Here is a 19,959-nt window from a genome sequence, read left to right as displayed (position 1 = left end):
GGCTATGTACGGTGTCAGAGGGGTAGTAGACTTGGGATTATCACTTTGTGAGGTGGGTAAATGTCTAATCAATGTTTTGTACACCTAAAACTAATAAAAAAAAATTCTCCTATGCAAAGTGTACACCTAAACTGTACAATTCTATGGTTCTGAATATATTCACAGTTGTGCAACCATCACCACAATCAATTTTAGAAAAATTTTATCACTCCAACAAGAAATGCCACACCTATTAGCAGCCACTTCCCATTTTCCCCAATGCCCTCAGTCCTAGACAATCAATTAACTTTCTCTGTGGATTTGCCTATTCTGGGAATACTATATAAATGGAATCATACAATATCTAGTGTTTTCTGTCTGGCTTTCTTCACTTAGCATAATGTTTTCAAAGTTCATTTATGTTGTAGCATGTATCAACACTTTATTTCTTTTAATTGTTAAATAATATTCCAAGATTATCACTTTTATACATAATTAACATTATAATAAGTAGGTCTGTATGTAATGCCTTTTAGGATAGTTCCATAATATGGAATGAATATTGGGATCAAAGGAAATGAACCTTTTTCCTATTGTATTTTGATCTTATTTGTCTATATACTTCAAAAGATTATATAAATAATGTGGTTTTACTTTAATTTCTGGAAAATACAAACAAACATGAAAGAGAACATCCTTTTGATCACTGCTCTTTTCCACTCCACTCCCTGCTTGGGCCTGTTCATCTCCTTTTTACCCCTGGAGGCAGCCATTATCCTGAGTTTGGTATATATATTTCCAATTCATATTTAAAGTCTCTCCTTCCCCTCTCTCTGTCTATATATGTATAGGTATAAATACATACATTTTTAATGTTTTTTAATTACATGTTATATGGAAGTTTATAAGTCCAGTGTGATGCCTGCAATATAAATCCCTATGTGCATTATTAAACAGAACAAAAACTAATTATATCACTACTATCCTTTCCATCAATATTCATATCATATAAATAAACCATAGTGTAATGGGAGATCTGAATCCCAATAATTGACTCTAATAGCCATCCTAATAATTCATTCCATGCCTTCAAGATAATACCATATTATATTTCAGGAGGCTATTTTAATTTCAAGGAAGGTAAACAGGATTAATTTCAAGGGGCTTCAGATTCAATGTGGGACTGAAGCACTCAGTTTGATTGTAGACTTGATAATTAATTAACTTATTCTTAAACTCCAAAATGCTGCCTAATTACTGTATAATTGAAGTAGACAATTAAATCAGTCATTTAAAAAATAGAATTTGGTGAAGTAACCCAAATATCTAACAGGTACGCTGCTGATACTCGGTTGAGTCTGAGAAAATATTTCTGGTTATTTAGATTTGGAGGAGGCCTCGAGGCTGCCTGATCAGGTTTAACAGGTTTCCTGGTTGCCGGCAAAACCGACATGGCCGTGATTCGTTACCCAATCGCATGATTCCTTTTCTGGAAATTGTTTCTTTATACAAGATACCTAGTGGCAGCACATATCCTTCATAATTTCAGGTAGTTGAATCTGAATTGTTGTATGTTTCCTGGGCCTTCTTTAAACTCTGAGGATTAAAAATGCAATCTCATGGCAGAGGCCATTTGGTCACAGCCTGGGAATCTTCCTGGCAGCTGATCTGCAACTGTCTTAAAACTGTCCTATGAAAAACTAGGGAAATAATTGAATAAACAAATTATTTTTAAAATTTCAACATTTTAATCCACTCTATTTAAAAATACTATTGCTGCACTTTTTGATCATTCTACCACCGAATCACCTATGCTAACCTATTACATCACCTTTTGTAGGAGAAAGCAATGACATCATTTTTTTCAAGTTTGTTGTTAGAATTTCGTAGGAGTATCAGACAGATACCAGTTACAGCATTTACGTATATTTCAGCCCCCCCGCATCTATCATGGAGAGACCCACTCATGATATTTGCATAAAATAGCCAGTGAGGAATGAACAGAGACACTGTGCTGGCATAGTACCCACACGGAGAGTTTTGAGGTTGAGAAAAATCAAGGTGTTCTGTAAGTCTAAATTAATTTGGATTTATTTTGGATGCTTAATGATCAGTGTAAAAGAACTGTGCCTATTTTAGCTTATAATTAGCATCTACAACCCTTTTCCCACAGACTGGTAACCTTAAGAAAAAAAAAAAGGATGAAAAGAAAAGAACACCTATTGTATGTCAAATTCTGGATTTGATGCTTTATATCTTCCTCTCCCTGTTTAATCCTTACAACTCTTCCTGAAGAGTAGGTGTTAGTTTTATTCCCATTCTATGAAGTTCAAAGGGGTCAGGAGACTTGACCAAAGACTAACCAGCAATTGGGGGGTGGTGGTGGTGGGGCAGAACCATTTTGAAATCTGGCAGGCCTGCTGCCCCTCTTCTGGTCAGGGTGTAACCCAGAGATGGGCTCAAACAGTGCAGAGGGCAGTATAGTGGGGTGCTGCTGGGCTTCACTCTGCCAGGCTCTGCTACCAGGCAGCTGTGTGACCTTGGACATTTGGACTGCCATGGCAGCCTCCCTAAAGAGAAGGTCCTTCCAACCACGAACCAGATGATCCGCGAGGACCTGCGACCCACGTGCTGCAGGGCCCACGTTCTCACAGCCTCTCCACCCGAGTGAGCTGGAGCAAGTCGGCCCTGGCCCTGGGAACTGTTAACTGCCACGCCCTCTTCCACTCAATACGTGTTAACTTACCCCGCCGGCCTGGTTTAGTCTGTTTGCTTTTCGAGGTGCAAAGCGTACACACTGAGCCTGCCCCTGCGGCTCCTAGGTTTCCCCACACCGCCCCGCAAGCCCTTGTGTGAGAATTGGGGAAGGAGCCTGAGGGTTTATTGCCCATTACCTCCCGCTGTGCGTCCCCGGCTCCCTGGGACCGGCCCTCGGGCAGCGTTCAAAGTGGGTTTCCCGCAGACACTGCAGATCCAAGGCCGGTTTTTTCCCTGCATACGCGTTTTGGTGTCTTGAGTGTGGGTGGAGACGCAGAACAGGGGCGCTGGAGCGAGCCCGGGTGAACACGCGCAGGCCCGCAGGGCCCCCTCGCCCTCCCGCCCGCGCAACCTGCCGTGCGGGCCTCGGCGAAGGAAGCCGGGCTGCAGCGGCCGCCGCGGGCTAGGGCGAGGGCTGCGGCCCCCGGGTCGTCGCCCCCGCCTCCTGCCCGCGGGCTGCCGGCGCGTCCCCGCCCTCCCCCAGGCCCCGCCGCCCGCCTGCAGGTGAGGCCGCCCGGGCCGCCGAGGAGGTGCGTGGGGATGAGCTCACTCGCCCGCTCCGCGCCTGCAGGAGGAGGAGCGGGAGCAAATCCAACTTCCGGGTAGTGGAGCCGCACGCCGCCGGCGTCTTGCCTTTTCTTCCCCCTCCCCCTGTCGTATCCCTTCCCGCTCCCCTCCTCTCCTTTTCTTCCGGACCCAACCTGCCAACATGAACAGCTCGGACGAGGAGAAGCAGTTGCAGCTCATCACCAGTCTGAAGGAGCAAGGTAGGCGGGCGCGCGGCCGCCAGGTGCGGGCAGCCGCGGCCCGCGAGCGGGGTCTGGGGCTTGCGGCAGCGGGGCGGAAGGTGTAGCGGCCTCCGTGGTCACCGCGGTAGCTCCGTTCCCCTTGGAGAAGCATTCTTCGCGCCCTGCGCGCTTTGGAGAGCCCGGGGCGGAGGGTGCCAGGGAGTGTCAGGCCCCACACTGCGGGAAGCGCTGCCGCTGGTGGCTTTCGCTGGCGATCCGGGGTTAGGGGAAGGGGCGAGCATGCCGCGCGTACTTGGTCCCACGGTACCACCTTTCAGGCGGGAGAAGCGGGTGGGGCTGGATATCTTGGGAGGGGTCGATGTGGGCTGCTCAGCTGGCCCCGCTCCCTAGCCTGGGCCCCACCCTTGCACAGAGGCGCTGGGAGGCCTGCAGCGCTGCGCTACTACAGCCTTTCCAGCTTTTCCTCTGGTTTGCTCTAGTTCCCATTTCTTGACCCAGCTGGGATTTTTTCAGGCTCTGATGTGTTTTATCACTTCCCATTTTTTAGTAATTTATTAGTCAGCGACTCAGCCCCCTGCCTGTGTCAGGCTTCCTGAATTAAAACCTGGCTCTGCACCGCTGGAAGGCCATGCCATGCACATGCATGTCAGCACTGCCTGATAACTGGAGACGATCCCTCAATAAAGAATGGGCTTAATCATTTTCATCGCCACCACTCTTCTGAACAAAGCCCAGTTAGTATGAACCTGACACTTTTAAAATTTAAAGTGATTATTACCCTGCCCAAAGGTGGCCTGAGAATAGGGGTCAGGAAAGAGGAACCATACAAATTTAGGAAGTAAAAACGTGTAGGAACATGTGCTTTGCGGACTAACTTGGTGACATGGCCACTATGTGGAAGGGCCACAGAGGGCCGCTTCTCTGTGGCTAATCTTGGTTTAGTCACAGCTCTTTCACTTCTCTTGGCTCAACTCCCCAACTCTGTGAGCTTGGAAGAGTCTCATCTCTTTCAAGGGTCTCGTGACTCATCAGGGCTTACCTGACTAAAGGCAAGGGCTAAACCGGATGATTGCATGAAGTCCTGTCCAGCATGAGGACCTGTTGCTCTTTCAAACCACGAGCTTACCATTAGGAAGCGTATGTTGATCCTTCCGGAGCACACACCCCTGGAAACAAAGCTCTGTTTACTGTGTGGGCTTGTTGACTGTTGACTGTGAAACCTTGGAAATTATTTAACCTCACCAAAGCGGTCAGAACACATACCTGTGTGGTAGCTAGCATCTAGAAAGTGTTGGATAAATGTTAATGGATTTTGCCTTCCCAGCACCATTGTAGATTAGCCCAAAGTCATAAAGTCATAGGCATCATTGAATCTAGTGGGTGGGCAAAGTGCCTTTATCTGGGATTTCTCAAGTGTTTTAGGGAGGGGCTGGATTCTATTATTAGTATTTTTAAAATTTCAAATAAAATCCCCTAAGTAGCATAAAGAATTTTTTAAATGGAAGTATAGGTGATGAAATACTATATCAGTTTCAGATGTACCACATAGTGATTCGACATTTATAATACTTTAGGATGTGATCACCACGATAAGTCTAGTACCCATCTGTCACTGTACAAAGTTATTATGATATTATTGACTATATTCCCTGTGTTGTACATTACATCCCTATGATTTATTTATTTTAGAACTGGAAGTTAGTACCTCTTATTCACCTTTTCTACCCTTCCCTAAAGACTCCTAATTCATGTTCCAGACTGTGGGAGATTTCATTATTGGTAATATCTGCTAGTGGATACCAGATCTTTTGATGGATGGTCTGTTTTCAAAGAGTGATAAAATAAAAAGTTCCACTTCTTTTCATTCCATATATAATTTCAAGTTTCTTAATTTTTGCCAATCTGATGAACAAAAATGGCAGCTTTAAAAAATTTGTCTTACCTGATTATTAGTGAGGTTTGAAATTTTTTTATATGTTTATTGTCCGTTGAGGTTTCATCGTTTCGTTCCATCCTTGGTGAGTTTTTAAGTCTGGAATTTGAACCCATTCCCCAGGGGGGCGTTCAGAAAGAAGGTTCCTCTGTGCTGTAAGTGGCAGAGCTGACAGCAGCCTTCCCTAATGTGCAACCGTCAGTGGTATGGGGAATAAGGTTGCTTTTGACAAAAGTTGTGAAGTGTAATGACGGAGCCTGTCATAATATGAACAATCTCTAATTTATACTTACCATTCCCTGAGCTCTATGTCTTATAAATCACACCCACTTCTGAATTACTTCAAAACATTGTATGTTCCCTTCTAGTGAATGGTATAATTAGCTATATTATGTCTTTCTAGAAAGTTATATTATGTCCCTTTAAAAAAAAATTAGCCAGTGTGCGATTGCTTATGTTCAAGCAGATGTTGAGGTAATGAGGTAATTCTCCTTTTGTCTTTTTGGGGGCTTTATTTTATTGGACTGATTGACATCTTTAATGCACTGAGAAATGGCAACTTGGGATACTATTTCCAGTGCATATTCCCCAGCTATTAAAGTGGACATTTCCCTTACAAAATATCATACAATTTGCTCCCCCCTCCAGAATTCGGTTGGGAAATGATAGCTTAGCATTTGTTTAAGGTACATGATTTTCTTCATAATGTATTAAACCCACATGCATTGAATATTCATAGCCAGGCACTGTGCTAGGCATCAGAGATATAGGGATGAATAAAACCTTGTCCCCGCTGGTGAGAAGTTCCTAGTCTAGAGATGGTGGTAGGCATGTAAATTCCAGGGAGAGTGTCTAATTGGCCTAGTTTAGGTCATGTGTTTAAATCCTTTGGCTGGGGAAGGTCAGGGCACCTTGATTGGCAGTCCCCACAAAGACCAGTGGATTGGAGTCGTTGTCCAAAAAAGAATGGTGTGCCATAACCAGAATGGGGGATGCGGGCTGGGCAGACACAAGCAGTGGCTGTCCACTAAACTGGTCAGCATAGTAAAGTGTCATTTGGAACTTGTAGAGGAAATTTTGAAGACAGTGATTGCCACTTAACCAGAAGGATGTTTTAACACAAGACCAAAACAACAACAACCAACAAACCAAAAGTTACGGGCTGTTCTTGAGCTAATGCTGTTTAACATGGATTTCCTATGGAAAGATAATTAATTGGTTTTAAAGCAAGGTAACCGCCTTTCTTGTTTTGTTTTTTTCTAAAAGATTTTATTGGGAAATGGGGGTAGGGGAACAGTGTTGGGGAATTGGGGAATGGGAACAGCTAAGTTGTTGTCCTTCAGTCTTAGTTGTGGAGGGCGCAGCTAGCTCAGCTTCAAGTCCAGTCGCCACCCGGCCGCCTGTCGGCAGCTCAGGGCAGCTCAGCTCAAGGTGTCGTGTTCAATCTTAGTTGCGGGTCCCATGCGGGAGTTGAATTGACAACCTTGTTGTTAAGAGCACGTGCTCTCACTAGCTGAGCCATCCTGCCACCTGTTTGCAGCTCAGTGGCAGCTCAGCTCAGGTGCAGCTCACTGGCCCATGTGGGAATTGAACCAGCGACCCTGTTGCTCAGAGCTCAGGCTCTTAACCAACTGAGCCACTCGGCTGGCCCCTCCTTTCTTCTTTAGAGTTACTATCATTTTCCCCAAGATTAATGAGATAGTGCTTCAGATTCAGATGGCAGTTTAGTTAAGCTGTTGCCTACCACGATGACCATGTGGGTCTGGAAAAGCCGAAGCATTGTCGGTCTTGGATCCATGCAAAGTCAGTCAGCAGGCTTTTTCTGTAAGTGGCCAGAAAAGTATTTTAGGCTTTGTGGGTCATATGGTTTTTGCTGTAAACCAGCGTATTTATTAAAAATGCTACTTCCTCCTAAAGTTGGTGAGCCACTGCTGAAGGGACACCAATGAGCAAAACCCTCTATGAGGTGGATACTCAGTATGTGCTGAGGAACTACGTCTTCTAGTCAGAATTTCACTGTTCACTTAACACTTCCATTACGTAGATAAAAAAATAAACATGCTTAGAGGGGGAAAAATCATATAAAATGAAAAGTATAGTACCTGCTCCCTCTACCTCATTGTTTCTCAATCTTTATTTCACTATACTTTCCTAAGGAGCCTTTATACATTTCCCCCACTAATCCCTCACCATCCCCGTGAAATATTAATGCCACAGATACACTGTACACCTTGTTGTGTAGTGTGATCCTTTGCGGGGGGTGGGGGGTGGGCTGCAAGCCATTGTAAAATCTAAGATTATTTTCCTCTTTGAGGGCGCTATCACCCCATTGATGATACATGATGCTCTAACCCCATTTTCATTCCTCAAAGTTATCTACTGTTAACCTTTTATTGTATTTCCTCCCAGAAGTTTTGTGTTCCTTGCACGTATTATTTATCACTTAATGTGCATTATAGAATTCATATCAGTACATACAGAGTTAAATCTTTAAAAATTGAGTGGATAGTCTTCCGCTGTACGGCTCTCCCACTGTGTACGTAGTTAACATCCTCTTGATGGACACTTCTGTGTTTCTGGGGTTATTTTTTTTAATTTTCATTTTTGCTGTTAAAATAATGCTTCCAGCAATAGATAAGAGTCAGAAACATCAGCATGAACTCACGTTTAGCTTAATATAGCTATAGATGGCTACACCTAGACATATTTATAGATATGTGTCTGTACATTGGGTTAGTACACACATGGTCAGCTGAGAGCCCAGATGTACCATAGCAGTGAGCGCATCTAGCTCCAGATCGTGGCTTCTCTTTAATACCCTTCTCCTCTAAAAGGAACTAGACTTCTGGGAGAAATGACTGATTCTAGGCCTGGGGTGACTGGGGCAGGAAGTATACAGGATGAACCTGGATCATCTCGTACAAGAAATTAAGGAAGTGCTCAAACAAACAAGCCCACAATGATGGGGATATGTCAGAGAGATACAGGAACCAACTGAAAGCACTTCCAGTGGGCAAAGGTGGAACCATTTGAACAACAAACTCTTGAATTGTAACCCGAAGTATAAAATAAATATTCATGAGTCCAAACTGGTATAAATAAATGACTGAATAAATAAACAGGGAGAAGAGACAAATCTTCCATGCCAACAATTGCAAATAATTTATGTAGATACGCCCATACGTAGCTGTCAAAGAGGTGGAGCATAGCACCCTATTCCTTCAGTGTGGGCTGTACGTAGTGACTTCTTTCTGTAGAGGACAGTATGGAAATGGGGGGAAAGAGTAACTTTACCGTGGAGAAACCTGACAGCTATTACCTCAGCTAGGTGATCAAGGTCAACTTCAATAGTGAGTTAAGTCATGTTCATATATAGATATATAGTATGTACCTTTGGTAAGAGGCGATAAAAATGGCACTTTGCCTCTGCATCTTCCCCTAAAAACCCACAGCCCCAGTCTAATCATGAGAACATCAGACAAATCTCAATTGAGGGATAGTCTACAAAAAATGACCAGCCTTCCTCAAAACTGTCAAGGTCATCAAAAACAAGGAAAGTCTGAGAAACTGTCACAGCCAAGAGGTGTCTAAGGAGACATAACAACTGAATGTAATGTGGTATCTGGGTAGGATTCTGGAACAAAAATAGAACATTAAGTAAAAACTAAGGAAATATCAATAACATATGGATTTTCATTCATATTAATGTGTCAGAATTGATTAATTAATTGTAATAAATGTACCATACGAATGAAGGATGTTGATAATAGGAGAAACTGGGTGAAGGGTATCTGGGAACTCTATCTTTGAAATTTTGCTGCAAATCTAAAGCTTATAAAAATAAAGTTTATTGAAAATAATAGTGCTGCTTCCATCCTTGTACACATATCTGTAAGCACAGCTGTAGGAAAAATTCTCAGAAGAGGAATTGTTGGATTTAAAAAGTACGTTTCAAATTTTGTTGTGCTGTAGATTTTATTCTATAAAGCTGTTACACAGCCAGGCTTTGCTTTAAAATGTAGAAGGAACCCAGCTTTTGTTTTTCTTTGTTTACCATGCTGGCTAAACATTTTAAACATTAAAATATGAGTTTTGAAATTTTTGTATGGTACATTGAACAGTGATATACGAGGTCAGATAATTAAGTTTGTGAACTCATCCTAGAAAAAGTGCCACGTACCTCATTGCTGAATATCATGACCATCACCTTCGAAGTACTCTCCTTGGGAAGCTATGCACTGATGCCAGTGCCTAGTCCACCCTTTAAAGCAATTTTGGAACTCTTTTTTCTGGAATGGCCACCAGAGCTGTCGTTGTATTACCCTTCATGTCCTGAATGTCATCCAAATGTCTTCCTTTCAATGTTTCCTTTATCTTTGGGTAAAGAAAGAAGTCATTGGGGGCCAGGTCAGGTGAGTAGGGAGGGTGTTCCAATACAGTGATTTGTTTCCTGGCTAAAAACTCCCTCACAGACAGTGCTGGGTGAGCTGGTGCATTGTCGTGATGCGAGAGCCGTGAATTGTTGGCAAAAAGTTCAGGTCATCGAACTTTTCACTCAGCCTTTTCACCACTTCCAAATAGTAAACATCATTAACTGTTTGTCCAGTTGGTACAAATTCATAATAATAATCCCTGTGATAGCAAAAAAGGTTAGCAATATTGTTGCAACAAATTTGCAAACTTAATTGTCAGACCATGTATTAGGATCCTTTTCGTTAAAATCCTCTTTGACACAAATTAGCGTATGATTCTGATACACACACACACACACATTTGTTTTAAATCAGACTTTTTGGGAGCAGTGTTAGGTTTACAGAAAAATTGAGCAGAAAGTAGAGAGAATCACTGCATAGCCCTTCACTTTCCAAACACCTCGTATTCCCTATTATCATCTTGTATTAGTGCAGTTCATTTCTTAGCATTGATGGACCAATATTGATGCATTATCACTTATTAAAGTCCATAGTTTACATTAGGGTCCATTCTTTATGTTGTAGATTCTATGGGTTTTGATCAATGTACCACTATCACGTTATTATACCGAATAATTTCACTTCCCAAAATTCCCTCCGCGCTACTTGCTCCTTGCTCTCTCCTTACCTCTGAACTCCTGGTAACCACTGATCTTTTTACCAGCTCCATCGTTTTGCTTTTTCCAGAATGTCATATAGTTGGAATTGTACCATATATAGGCTTTTTAGATTGGCCTCTTTCACTTAGCAACATACATCTAAACTTCCTCCATGTCTTTTGCCAGCTTGATAGGCTGACTTATTTCTTTTTATGACTCACAAGAAATGGACAATACCCCATTGTATGGATGTACCACCGTTTGTTTATCCACTCGCCTGTTGATGAATATCTGGTTGCTTTCAAGTTTGGGCAGTTATGAATAAAGCTGCTGTAAACACTCTTGTGGTCATCAGTTCTGTAGTCTGATGAGAAGGCCTCACTCTCCTCGTGAGCCTGTGCCCCTGGGCTGGGACGTCCACAAGCGCCTCTCTATTTTGTTTTTTCCCCACTTAGCCGAGATAGGAAGAGTAGAGGGGTCTGGGTTATTACTTTTCCTTAAGTCTGTTAGGCTCTGGTAAAATAATTTCTCTTGACAGCAGGCCCACTAAGAACAGAATGTTCTAGGTACAATTCACAATGGCTACGTTCCCCTTCCCCAGCCAGAAGCAGTGGGGAAATTTTCTCTGATACTCATTGTGAGGACCTAGAGATAAAACTCATAAATGTGTGGGCGCCCTCCTAAGACAGGTCCACCCCTTGAAGTTTTTAACTCAAACTTGTCGGAACTGTGCTTGCAGCAGTTTGTCGATTACAGTGTAGTTTCCCTGTCCGGTTAGTGAGCCCGGTTCTGCACCGTGGCTTCTGCCCTGGTTAAAATTGTGATCCTTTTGGAGTCGCGATTTGCCCTGTGACCTCAGCTCTCTGATAGAGCTCAGAAGAGTTGTTGATTTTTGGCTTGTTCCGCTTTATTTGGTTGTTGTGAGTATGGAAGTGTCAATTTACAAGCTTCTTACATACCAGCCCAGAAACCAGACTTCTATCTGTATTTGAAAGTTCCTCAGTTTCTTTCATTTCTGTTGGTTAATTTAACATCATTCATAGAGTTTGTTGAGAGTACTCCTTAAGCATCATTACTTCATTAACACTGAACTGTGTGTTCTACCAAGCAAGGAGTGAATTTCAGGTTTGGCATAATTTCTTTTCAGATATGAAGTCTGTCACCTTTGTTTTTTCGATGAGATTTTCCAGCACTGTTTTCCCTGGCTTTTCTAATGCTTTAATTAACAAGTGAGGTATAAATGACTTCTCTTTCTACTCTGGCTTTAAGAGCAGGACCCGTTGGGATGTGCGCAGAAGGGAGTTATGTCCTAATTGAACATTATGTGTTATGACTCATGTCCCCATTAGTAAAGAGGTGTTTCAAAGCTCCATGAGTCTCAGAGATGCAGACTCAATGGATGAGAATCTACATTAGGAGAGCTGATGAGGCAGTGTTTTCTGGTTGTATTTGATGGCTATTTAAAGCTTCATTTTTTATTAAGTATCCTGTTGGAGCATATGATGTAAGAGACCCTTTTAATATGTCAAGGAGAGTGTGTGCTCTTTTATGATGTGTTCATGTGAAGACCTAGCTAGATCCATTCTTCCTTCTTTAATTAACACACATGGATCAAGTGCCTGCTGTATGTCAGGCAGCGTGCTAGATGCAGGCATCTGGATGCTTAAAGAATAGTCGTCATCCTGGAGGGTTATTTCTGGTCTAGTGCTTCAGCAACTGCTCAGTAATGCTTTTTTACATGAACACTAGGACTCAGTAGGCTGGTTCTGCTGTCACCATTTCTTACTGTGGGACTTGACTGTGTGTTTGTGTCTTCATTTTTAAAGCTGAGATGTTACCATTTGGCTTAATTGCTCTACATCACAGATTGATAGGAGCTAGCCATTCATTTAACATAGGCATCGACTCTGTCCTTGGTTATTCAGCTTGGGGTGAGGGATACACGTATAGCAGTGAATTCAGTGGGAGAAAAGACAAGAAAACAGACCTGTGCTCAGATAATTTATAACGTTCTATGTAGATGCTCTATCCAATAGAGAGAGATCAACAGTGTACTCTGGTAGCATATTAGAAATATAAGTGCTGATTTTTGCCTGAGGCATATTGGGAGGGTTTCTTAGAAGAAATGACAGTTGAACTGCATTGAAGAGAAGGAGGTGGGGAAGGCGGGAAGAGAAAGACCCTGCAGGTGGAGGGAAAAAGTATTTGTAAAGGCACCTGGGTAGTAAAGGTCTTAGAAGGTTCAGGGAAGCATTGGGACTTTGGATGGGATAGAGTGAGTTGTGGTCTCTGAGGCTGAATGGTGGGAGTATGTGTGTGTGGGGGCCCAGTGGGGTCCAGGTTGTGAAGCTAACATCTCGGGGATTTTAAACAAGAGAACAAAATAACCAGGTTGCTTTGTTACTATGCTAACTATCTATTGGGGTGTTGGAAAAGTCATGACGTATTTTTTCTATGTTTTTCGTTGTAAAAATGTGTCATGACTTTTCTGACACCTTATAAAGAATGAACTTGAGATAGAGGGAAGCTAGATAAGAGGGTTTTGTCATTACTAAGGGTCAGAATTAGGACAGAGATACTAGCTGTAGAGGAAGGGCAGATCAGAGAGACCTTTTAAGAGACCTGAGCAGTTTGATGGTCCTTTGGAGGTGGAAGCAAGCGGGGCATCAAGGTGACCCTGAGGTACTAACTTGAGGACGAGGCAGGTGAGGACATCAGTGACAGGAGTTCCTACATACAGGAAGTAGCAGGAGGTTGGCGTGAATGGGAGTCGATGAATTCTCTTTCTAATGTGTTGAGTTTGAGGTGCTTGTAGAGAGAGTATCTGGACACAGATTTCCAGAATAGTACTTTCCAGCAGAGCTTTCTGCTGTTACGGGAATGTTCCGTGTCCACGGTCCACTATGGTAGCCACTAGCAATGCGCAGCTATCGAGCACTTGAAATGTGGCTAGTGCTACTGAAGCACTGAATTTTCAATTTTATTTAATTTTAATTATTTTCAATGTAAGTAGCCACACGTGGCTGGTGGCTACCATATTTGACAGTGTAGGTCGCGATATTATTGGTTGGAATTACTGACCTGGAGCTAATGTTAGAGATAGGGTGACTGACCTACCTGGGACTGAGAATTTCCAGGGACACTGGACTCTTCAGTGCTAACACTGGGACGGTCCCAGGCGAACTGGGATGTTGTTCACCCCAGCCAGAGGTGTTATTGGCCTGTAGTTAGGAACTTCAGTTGTCATGTTGCTGAAACAGCTGAGCCTACTCCACTGCATCCTGGGCTGGTTATGTCATGATCTGCTGCTTGGAAAGAAAATCCCCTTTCTTGGCATTAGGGAGTTAGAAAATAGAAAAACCAGCATGATTCTTGAAACTCGTGCTCTGCCTGACATTCTCCTTGTTTGCTCCACATCTTCCTCTTTCATCCACTCTGTACTCTCCTTCCCTTGGCTGCACATTAGAATCACCCGGGGTGCTCACTTCTTTAAAAAAAAAATGGCTGCCCAAGGTGTGCCTTAGACTAGGTAAGCCTCTTATTGGTGGAGGATAGTATTGCCTAGGGTTTCCGAGATTTCCTGCTCGGCCATCTTTCAGACCCTATGTGACAAAAGTAAGACCGAGACTGAGGGCATTAGAGAGCAGCCTAATCTCTTGTCATGCACACAAGATTTGATGTACTTTGCTGTATTAGTAACAATAACCATGGCTAACGTGTATTGAACACTTAATATGCCTTATATTTTACATTCACTCACTTTTAGTAACAACATTATGAGATGTATAATTAATATTCCTGTTTTTCAGATGAGAAATCTGACTAAGATAGAGGGATTAACCAATTTGCCTAAGGTCTCTCTCTCTGGCTAGTAAGTGCTTAGGCTGCAATTAGACTATGCTACATGACCTTGTACTATACCTGTAAACTGAGAGATGACGTCTTCTCAAGCTGTGGCTATTTCTCACATGGCAGAGAATTGGTCAAATTCATCTTTTCTTTTGCACTGGTTACTTCAAGATTTGGAGGATCTCCCATCAAATTACGTAAGCTGTGCAATTGAGTTAAAAATTTTTTTCAAACTGTGAGCCATTTCTGAAACAATGAGAAGGCTTTCTCTGTGACCCTTGAGCATTGCTGAAAAGGAAGTAGCTGAGTAACATAGGTCACTCTAGTTTTTACCAGCTTTGCTGAGGACGGGGTTACATATGTATTCATTATGGTGTGTGTGTGTGTGTGTGTGTGTGTGTGTGTGTGCGCGTGTAAATATTGTTTACAGCAGTAAGCTTGGTTTTTTAACTTCAAAGAAATAAAAATATTAGTAACTGTTTTCCTTTTTCTTTTATGCTCTATCTTTCCAGTGCTCCCTTCCGGCTACCAAGTGGTTGAATTCTTCCCATACTTTTCTTATCTCCTTTCCCTGTACCTGGCTTTATTTATTTATTTTTAACTCACTCATCATCACAATAAAGCAAATTTTCTGTGGTTTCCATTAAGATATGATAGGTGAAGGGCTCTTAATTAACACTTTTCATAATGAGCCAGCAATTGGGAACGTACAATGTTTCATCTGGATTCTATTGGCAATATAATGGAAAAATAGTATTTTAAAAAAGCCTTTAAAGCCATTATCTGATGCTTTCAATAGGAAAAAATTTTCTTAATGTCAATATGAGATCATGGTTTTATAAGCCTTTATTGTTTGTTTTATACATCTGTAAAGTAGGTCATTAAGAATAGAGTGGTAAATCATTTTGATTTTTCAGCGTCATCTATAGTTACTTTTAAATGTCAAGTAACCTAAGCACAGTCTCTCAAAAGTATATATTTTCAAAACAGTATTAGATACAATCATAATATTTGGGACCCTGACCATAGACTACCTAATGGCGTAAGTACATATTTTTAGAATCTCTTAGTTTTTGTTTCTTTCTGTTTAAAAAGGAGGGGGGGGGGCATTTTATTGATTTTTTTTTTCCAGAATCAAGAACAATTCAGTTTGTACTCATTAGTTGGAGTTTATGTGTTGGAGGTTGACAAGCTGGTGTGCAGAGGGCTGCATTCTGTGGTCAATCAAATCTTTTCTGTTGAAAATATAATTATTTTTAAAATGGCTTTACCTTTACATGCATACATTCAGCTATTTTATGGGCTAACTTTTAAGGATTGTTTTTGGGTGTGTCTATAATAAAATTGTCCATTAATTCTTAATTAGATGGTCATGGAGTGCTGATAAAACTTTTGGGTCTTGGTGGTATAATCCCATAAATATTTATTCATTTGAATTGGATTTTGAGATTTTGGTCCTACCATCATAGTAGCTATTCTAAACCGTTTGGGGCACTATTGGAGGAAATAAAACATGTGAACTGTCTGTTTCTGGAATGTTCTCCGCTCCAGTGATTAGAATTACACACTTCTAGAATTAATGACCAGATTATCTGGGGTGTTCTTGAAGCCCCTGGTTTCAGATTTTTTATTTCTCTCTTCAGATTATTCTTATTCATAGAAATAGGAAGCTCTGTTTGCCTTTTTTTTTCTTTAAAAAAAAAAACATATTTTTTAAAAGGAAAATTCCCATTAACATTTTCAGAAGTAAAAATTTAAGAAATTCAACCGAGGGTTTCCTTGGCTCCCTGTACCAGTGAAGGCGCCGGTCTGGGAGCGGTTCTGCTAAGCCCACCTTAGATCCTGTGCTCTGTCATTAATCCGGGATCATCCTCATTCTTCCCGTCATTTGCGCTAAATGTCATGTTCTTAGCTGTTAAGGATGTTTAAAAATGGTTGCAAGATGAAGGCGGGGGTTCAGGTTACTTTATTTTGCTGGCAGTAGAGAGTTTTAAGTAGAAAACTGCTGTTTTTTCCACATAGTTGGAAATAGTTCCAAATAATTCACATTATTTTTCCGACCTAGTGAATGAATGTGACTGGTGTCTGATCATGGCTTGGTGACTGAAAATCTTGCAGGGCCTGAAAATAGCTGTTATTAGCTGGATGCTCAAAACATGAACTTTTTGCTCTGTGGATAAAGCAGGTGTGTGACAGGGAGTTGAATGTGTAAACCTACTTTATTTTTTGGAGGCTGATTTTAGAAATAAACCTCTGGTTATAGCACCACAGCCTAACAGTGCTTGGAAGGAACTTCAGGGGACACCCACCCGTCTCCTTTCATAGGACCAAGTGCTGAGTATCAAAGAGAAGTGACTTGTCATAGGTCACTGTGGCTCACAGGTCTTTCCCAATGGCCTAGGGAGAACCAAAATTCGGCTTGCTGGGTTCCTATCTGCTATGGCCTCTCTTTCTTCCTTCCTCTTAAAAGCAGAAGCCCTTCTGTGGCCTCTTCTCCTGCCCCCCACGCCCGCCCCACATCCTAGTAAATAGATAGTAGGGATTAGTTGGATTCCCAGGTTTTCCTACAGTAAACTTTGGATGGTTGTCATAACATGGCTTTCCTTTTTTCTTTCAGCAATAGGCGAATATGAAGACCTCAGAGCAGAGAACCAGAAAACAAAGGAGAAGGTCTGTACTTGATCCGTTCTTTCCTTTCTTAACATGGGAAAAAGCCTAGACGGCACGGTGCATTGTCGGCCACCAATTTCAGTTAAATGCGAATAAGTTTTTCTTTTTTCCTGCATGTGTGGTTCGAGCCTAATATCAACTCGAGGTTCCAGACGGTAAAGAATAGCAGGCGTGCCACAGTGGGTGCTGCTCTTGGAGGTTAACTACGCAGCTCATTGTGCACGAGGCACCAGGCCAAGCAACTCGAGCCCCCAAGAACTGTGCTTTCCCAACAGTCAGATTTGGGGTTCTAGTGACGGAATTGAAGGCCTGAGACATTTACTTTGGGGGTTTAGACACACTCGGTTTTGGCGAGAACTGTTTGGAGTTAGTCATTGGTGTTTAGCCCAAATGCCTCCATAAACCTTTCGTATGTCTACTTCCTCTAAGTATATGAATAATATACTGGACGTTGAGAAGCACCCAATGTGAAGGTGTGGAAGCCTGGTGGGTTTTATCAGGAACTCTGGCAGTTTTATTTTTAAACTGTTAAATAATTGAATTCTACTTACGTTTGCGAACTACTTACCTTTTTGTCTCGGAGCATGTTCACTTAAGATTTGGGGATATTTGTTTTGTATGTACATATTTCTTCCCCTGTAAATTTAGGGCGGGGACAAATGGAAGGGAATGCTAAGTTAGAAACAAAAAGTAGAGGGAATGTAGAAAATGAAAAGTAGGCGAGAGAGAGAGAGAGAGAGAGAGCAGAACTGTCCATTATTGTTTTTAGACATAAATGAAATTTACTTTTAGAAGTTGCTTTGTTTGATAGACCAAATATGTCAGAACATAATGTCCATGGTGGGGCGTGAATAAAACAGGTACTTCGTGGTTGTTAAAGAAGGTGGTCGTGATCGCTGTAAGTTATGAAACCTCATCTTTATGATTTTGGAGAGCTGTCGTGAAAATTGGCGGTGAGCTAGATATTTGTAAAACTAGAGGCCTATTTTTGGGGGGGTGTTTATTGGGCTTTAGGAATCGTATTTAACTTTTTTACTGATATTAATTTGCTACCTAAATAGCTGTAGTATGCTTGTAGTAAGTGACATCAATGATTAATACTCTAGTTCAAAGCAGATTATAATGGATTTTTAGATCATTAGTTTTCACTCAGTTTTAAGACTCCTTTGCTCACTTGTAAATAGGTATTTGGTGTTCTGTGAAATCTTGTTCATTCCCTTCCTATCATCAGGTGATTCAGGCAGGGAATGATACCGGGAGGGGGGTGATGAAAATATCCATGATAGGAGGTGGCTGCTATATGCATTCTAATATGATAAGACGGTCATAGAAAATAGTTGGACAAAATTTCTAATTCTAACACCATAACCACCCCAAATCACAGATGTCCTGAGGATGCCAACAGGTGGGGAGTTTGTGCTAACTCCTGGGGGCCCGATGCTCTATAATTTCAAAGTGAAGACAGTGGGTGATGCTTAGGCCAGATAGCTTGAGTCTGTTTTTCTAAGCTACCCAACCATCTTCCAGCTCTAGGAGAAAGAGCCAAGATGTTATCAGTCGAGCGAGTCTCTTCCATAGATGTTCCTGGCCCCACAGAAGTGCAGAACAAATTGGAAGGGTTCATTCAGGAGAACTCTTTGACTTAACCTAGAAGACAGGAGGAGGGAAAGCAAACAAGCATCTTCATATGATAGAGAAGGAAGGCTGTAGGAGAAAATGAATAACATAAGAGGAAGGAGAGGAAACTTTTTGTTTTCTCTTTTCTTCTCCTTTAATGCTTGCTTGCTTCTAGACCTACAATTGCCCGAAAAATAGTAGATGTTGTATAAACATCTGTTGGTGGTGGTGATGATGGTTGTTTAACGGAGAGCCACTTTCTTTTGTAAGGATTTAAGTGAGCCATCTGTTATGCAAGTGGAATTATGGATAAAAAGCATTTGGTACCAGGAGAATTATAAATTACCTTCGCCCATTAACTGTTTACATGTTTTTCTACACAGAGGATGGCCCAGTACTTTTGTAACATCTGCATGCGTTATTGACCCGCTTCTGTTCTAATTCTTTAAAAATATCTATTAACAGAAATGGGAAGAAAGGAAATGAAAGCAATAGGGAATGCTGTGTGGTTGGGTAAAACAGAATCAAGTGGTTTTAAGTTCACCGCACTCTGTTTATCTTCTGTTAAAAGACTAGCAGGCTTATTACTGAAGATTTTTCCCCAAAAAGGGGGGCTGTATTACAAAGGAGGGAAGCATATGATAAAAGCCTTTTTATACAGCATAGAATGAGTAAAAGCAGCGTTAGTGCCGGAGGTGGTAGATGGAGAGGACCATTTTCTCTGGCAGAGCATTTATTTGCTTGTGCCTGGCTGGGTGAGCTTTGTCCACTCCAAGTCAGCAGAAATACGTGGCCGTTCCTCTCTCGTGGCCCCAGAACAGAGTTTAGGTAAATCAGTCAAGGATAGGACTCTAAAGGAAGACTTCTTTTACCATAGTTAATTGGATGTGGGGAAATTTTGCACCAATGGAAGGGACCAAAAAAAATAAATGGCAAGTGATTTCTCCCTTCCACATGGCCACATGAAGTTTATCTTTGTTGCCAGGTCATAAACCTTAATGGGAAGAGAGAGTGAGTGTGATTCCTCCGGGTAAGATCTTTTTATGCCCTGTTTGGAATCTCCTCTGTTGAGACAGGGGCAGGACATGAATCTCTTCAGAGCACGTGGTTGCTTAAGAGGCTGTGTTTATTAAGGAGCTGCTATGGGCCATGCGTGTTGACTCAGCTCCCTTGACTGATGCTTCAGACAGCCCTGCGTCAGCTGCATTTCACAGAGAATAGGACCTCAGAGCCTAGATTCAAACATGGACCTTTTGACCCCAAGTGTTCTTTTTGAAGCAGGTAAACTTACAGGAATGAATTGACTCTCTTTCCACAAAGGTCTTGGTTTTATT

At 42.0% G+C, this 19,959-nt stretch overlaps 1 protein-coding gene across 6 annotated transcripts in view; it reads left to right on the top strand.

Moving 5' to 3' along the window:
- The first annotated feature begins 2,441 nt into the window (after positions 1 to 2,441).
- The window catches only part of SHTN1 (shootin 1), a 95,665-nt gene continuing 78,147 nt past the window's right edge, over positions 2,442 to 19,959 (top strand). For 2 of the 6 annotated variants that reach the window (XM_019642981.1, XM_019642979.1), the window contains exons 1-2: positions 2,442 to 3,503; positions 16,956 to 17,008. In XM_019642981.1, coding sequence (XP_019498526.1) covers positions 3,446 to 3,503; positions 16,956 to 17,008 — 111 coding nt within the window. In that variant the 5' untranslated portion in view covers positions 2,442 to 3,445. Of the gene's footprint in view, positions 3,504 to 4,032; positions 4,220 to 16,955; positions 17,009 to 19,959 lie in introns of all 6 variants that reach the window. The other 4 variants (XM_019642978.1, XM_019642980.1, XM_019642976.1 and 1 more) reach the window with 4 other exon arrangements.

This window comes from Hipposideros armiger, unplaced genomic scaffold, assembly GCF_001890085.2.
Source record: "Hipposideros armiger isolate ML-2016 unplaced genomic scaffold, ASM189008v1 scaffold_74, whole genome shotgun sequence".
Taxonomy (NCBI): Eukaryota; Metazoa; Chordata; class Mammalia; order Chiroptera; family Hipposideridae; genus Hipposideros; species Hipposideros armiger.
The sequence above is the reverse complement of the archived record's forward strand: the minus strand, read 5'-3'. Positions and strand labels throughout refer to the sequence as shown.